Source organism: Schistocerca cancellata, chromosome 2 (genome assembly GCF_023864275.1).
Source record: "Schistocerca cancellata isolate TAMUIC-IGC-003103 chromosome 2, iqSchCanc2.1, whole genome shotgun sequence".
NCBI classification, from domain to species: Eukaryota; Metazoa; Arthropoda; class Insecta; order Orthoptera; family Acrididae; genus Schistocerca; species Schistocerca cancellata.
The window spans coordinates 773,016,318-773,021,357 of NC_064627.1; the positions used below are offsets into that span (position 1 = coordinate 773,016,318).

A 5,040-nucleotide genomic window follows, 5' to 3' on the forward strand; every position below is an offset into this window, starting at 1 on the left:
ATTGGTCATCCCTTGATGCCTCAGAACATGTCCTACCAACCGATCCCTTCTTCTGGTCAAGTTGTGCCACAAACTTCTCTTCTCCCCAATCCTATTCAACACTTCTTCAGTAGTTATGTGATCTACCCATCTAATCTTCAGCATTCTTCTGTAGCACCACATTTCGAAAGCTTCTATTCTCTTCTTGTCCAAACTATTTATCGTCCATGTTTCACTTCCATACATGGCTACACTCCATACAAATACTTTCAGAAATGACTTCCTGACACTTAAATCTATTCTCGATGTTAACAAATTTCTCTTCTTCAGAAACGCTTTCCTTGCCATTGCCAGTCTACATTTTATATCCTCTCTACTTCGACCATCATCAGTTATTTTGCTCCCCAAATAGCAAAACTCCTTTACTACTTTAAGTGTCTCATTTCCTAACCTAATACACTCAGCATCACCCGACTTAATTCGACTACATTCCATTATCCTCGTTTTGCTTTTGTTGATGTTCATCTTATATCCTCCCTTCAAGACACCATCCATTCCGTTCAACTGCTCTTCCAAGTCCTTTGCTGTCTCTGACAGAATTACAATGTCATCGGCGAACCTCAACGTTTTTATTTCTTCTCCATGGATTTTAATACCTACTCCAAATTTTTCTTTTGTTTCCTTTACTGCTTGCTCAATATACAGATTGAATAACATCGGGGAGAGGCTACAACCCTGTCTTACTCCCTTCCCAACCACTGCTTCCCTTTCATGCCCCTCGACTCTTACAACTGCCATCTGGTTTCTGTACAAATTGTAAATAGCCTTTCGCTCCCTGTATTTTACCCCTGCCACCTTTAGAATTTGAAAGAGAGTATTCCAGTCAACATTGTCAAAAGCTTTCTCTAAGTCTACAAATGCTAGAAACGTAGGTTTGCCTTTCCTTAATCTTTCTTCTAAGATAAGTCGTAAGGCCAGTATTGCCTCACGTGTTCCAGTATTTCTACGGAATCCAAACTGATCTTCCCCGAGGTCGGCTTCTACTAGTTTTTCCATTCGTCTGTAAAGAATTCGTGTTAGTATTTTGCAGCTGTGGCTTCAATAGTAATGAAACTTATTACTATTCTCGGATGCAAGTGCACTATAGAAGAGGAACGTAAACCAATCTTTTACATGAACCTCCTCTTCCCCTCACCGCATTTCGTGCTGATTATAGGAGTTTTTTTTTCAGATATAGCTTTCACCGACAACAAAAAATGTTTCAAATGGCTCTGAGCACTATGGGACTTAACTTCTCAGGCCATCAGTCCCCCATAACCTAGAACTACTTAAACCTAACTAACCTAAGGACATGACACACATCCATGCCCGAGGCAGAATTCGAACCTGCGACCGCAGCTGTGTCGCGGTTCCACACTGTAGCGCCGAGAACCGCACGGCCACTCCGGCCGGCTTTACAATGGTACTTATTTCAATGTATCGCTACTTTTATTGAACTGTAGTATTGAAGCATCTGTAGCGGTAGCTGCATCTATTTCCAGTCTTTCCTTTAATGCTTCGTCTTCATATTTTTTGTGATCTGAATATATCTACAGTTCTTCCAACAGATCCATTTTATGACCTTTACTTAGCCGGTGGACTGCTTTGACATTTTACTCTGCTTTTCTAAATGGATGCCTTTTACTGTACATGCAGCCGGCTATATATGACGTTCTGTGTATAGCTTTAATGCGCTCTGGTGTGGAAATCTCGGCCTGTTTGTCCTAGGCACTAGAAGAAGCATTCCTAGCACGTTAGTTTGTATATTCCATAATGTGAATATGGGTCATGATTACACTTTATATTGTGTATTTATTTCTGTAGTAGTTTATTATACGTGGACAATCAAATTTTTATTTCATGGTTTTTGCAGATATTTGCAGTCTTTTGTGGTATTTTGTCAAATTGTGGGATATTTTTTTCTTTATCTTCTGTGGTGCGGCATGTGTCTGGGTTTTTCTCTTCGTAGTACTTGCAGTCTGAATTTACCGTCACGAGCCCTGTGTTTGCAGCTGATCGTTCTGTCTATCGTGATGGCGGCGGCGCACGCCGGGTACCTGGGTGCTCCCGCAGTCTACGCCCCTGGCGCGCCGCTGGCTGCCCGGGCCTACGCCGCCCCTGCCTATGCCGCCCCCCTCGCCAGAGCCTACGCCGCCCCCGTCGCCAGGGCCTACGCCCCAGCAGTGGCCGCCCCCGCCGCCGTCGCTGCCGAGTACGACCCGCACCCCGAGTACAGCTTCGCGTACAACGTCCAGGACGCCCTCACCGGTGACTCCAAGACCCAGCACGAGAGCCGCAGCGGTGACGTCGTCCAGGGCAGCTACAGCCTGGTCGAGCCCGACGGCTCCGTCCGCACCGTCGACTACACCGCCGACCCCGTCAACGGCTTCAACGCCGTCGTGCACAAGGAGGCCGGCGCCCACCCCGCACCTGCGATCGCCGCCCCCGCCTACGCCGCCCCCATCGCCAGGGCTGCCTACGCTGCCCCCATCGCTAGGGCTGCTTATGCTGCTCCTGCCCTCGCATATGGAGGTGCTTACCACGGCTAAGGTGTCAAGACATTTGCTTGACGCCTCACATTTTGTACAAACCGCATTATTTATATCTTTATGTCCAGCATGCAAGTAAATACTTAATCACACAGTCTTTATTTATTACTTCTTATACTTCAAACTACATTTGTGAAATGTTTGATTAAATCTGTGAGTGCCTGCACTAATGGCGTTAAAATTCAGCCAAGCACACTGAGTCACTTCTTCACTAACAAAGTGTATCATAATACGTCAATGTGACGTCCCTTAGTGAAGAGCCAGTTCATCCACACTCCTTTTGGAACTATGTATGGTATTTGTGTTAAACTAGTCTCAGGACTGTTGACGTTTGTCAGTCTGAAACAAAAACATTTCTCCACGACACTTCATCCAAGTTTTCATGCGACGCACGATAAATTCACTACATAGCATTCTTTAAAACAAAAAAAATTGTTTATTATTACTTTTACCCCAAACGGAATACATAACCTACTATATATATATATATATATATATATATACAAGACCAAAAAAATGGTTCAAATGGCTCTGAGCACTATGGGACTTAACTTCTGAGGTCATCAGTCCCCTAGAACTTAGAACTACTTAAACCTAACTAACGTAAGGACATCACACACATCCATGCCCGAGGCAGGATTCGAACCTGCGACCGTAGCGGTCGCGCGGTTCCAGACTGTAGCGCCTAGAACCGCTGGGCCACTCCGGCCGGCTTACAAGACTAAATACTGAAGCACCTCGAAGTGATGCCTTTTTTAATGATGCACTTGGAAAGTTCTAAGTTTCCATGGCACACTTATCAAAAAGACACTTTCCAGTTCTGTGTGTGTACGTTTGGACAAGTTTCATTCCAGAATGTGATCAGTTGGTGGTGCAACCCAATTTTGCAGCACAGTCTTATGTTCTGTGAGGCACTGAATCAGCAAGTGCCTGGATTACTTCCTGAAGAATACATCTTTTCCTTACCGGAAAGGATGAGTCATAGCTAGGGGTAGTTAATAGAAGTTTTGCAGTAGTCTAACCAATGCGTACTCCGCATATCCAGTATCTCCTAGGTCTGGGGCCTGCCAAGCCACAGCAAAATTAGAACATATTCATCGCAGATGCTTCCACAAGCGCCATGGTCATTCTTCTGCTTAGGCATCTATTTTCAATCAACAGGGAGCCAGCCACTGCGTTGAGAACAGTGGGAAAGTGTGAAGAAAAGTCATTATGCCTTCAGCAATGGATGGTGGTGATTGAAGGTTAAGGACCACAGCTCTCCATACTACCACGTCTGGTTCAGTTCTGTGTGTCTCTAGACTGCGAACGGGAATGGTAGTGACGACCGCTGAAGCCGAGGCAAGACTGCGATACTTCAGCTTAGTGTGACGTACTCCCTTTTGCTTCTGTGTTCTGAGATTAGTGAGATATTCACTGTAGGAACAGTCAGCAAAATTTTTGGATACAAACAATTAACAGTTGTTAGTCGCGTGACGTGTGATGTTACAGACTCTTAAATTAACGCTGCTGTCGCTCGCAGGTGTGATCACCAGATTGTTGGCTATTGGCTCGATCAAATTCCTTTATTTCATCACAGTTGCCACAAAAGTTCTACGGTAAATGGATTGTTGGATTACCTTGAGCACATGGCAATGCAGTCCTCTTTGATAACTGCATCACAAACAGAGCAACTATTTGCAGTCCCATTGCAAGTACCGCCCTCACATCTACCAAAAGGCGCCGGTTGATTGCATGTTAGTATCAGTTCTCGACACATCAAGTCGCCTTAGTTCACAGACTGACTGTCAAGTAAACTGAATTAACGACTGCTTGCTTCAGTTGGATCTCTCTCTACAAATTATATACTTAGGACTATTAAAATGTAGCAAGTAACTTGAAAACAACATGGACTGCATACCATCCTGGCGCCATTCAGTAACTTCGAAGTCAACATAAATACCCAAACTATTCGTGAGGTTGTAGTTTCCATTTTCTGCAGTTTGGCGTCATTCGGGTGCGCTCTAGGAGGGGCGCTGTGAGAGCTCACTAATCTCCTGCCCTTTGTCGACTTAAAAGAGCGTGGATTTTCTTTTCAGGACAACCATAAATGGACTGCAACAGACAAATGGGGACTTGATCCCCATTCGTCTTGAATGCGTTTGCGCCTCTGTAGCTGAAAATCGGCGCATGTGAGTCTAATAAAGACCCAGGTTCATTTCTTGTACTGCCACGGAGTTTTCCTTGGGGGGGGGGGGGAGGAAAGAAATGGGTTGTCCTCCTCAGCCTCTGAGTGCAGTTGAGGAGCTACCTGAATGAGGAGTAGCAGCTCCAATCCGTGAAGCTGGCAGTGACTGGGAGAGCAGTTTGCTGACCACATGTCTCTCCATGCCGCATCCAAATGACGCCATAAGACACAGTGAAACTTTGGCTGACCAGCATCACATGGTCCTCTGAGCGTAAATTCGTAGTTTCTTCTTTTACTGTCGAAAGC

At 45.2% G+C, this 5,040-nt stretch overlaps 1 protein-coding gene across 1 annotated transcript; it reads left to right on the top strand.

Annotated features, from left to right (window-relative positions):
* The first annotated feature begins 1,961 nt into the window (after positions 1 to 1,961).
* LOC126158491 (cuticle protein 18.6-like) lies at positions 1,962 to 2,567 on the top strand. The gene has a single exon (XM_049916446.1). The coding sequence runs from the start codon at positions 1,962 to 1,964 to the stop codon at positions 2,565 to 2,567; it is 606 nt and encodes a 201-aa protein (XP_049772403.1).
* Positions 2,568 to 5,040: the final 2,473 nt, after the last annotated feature.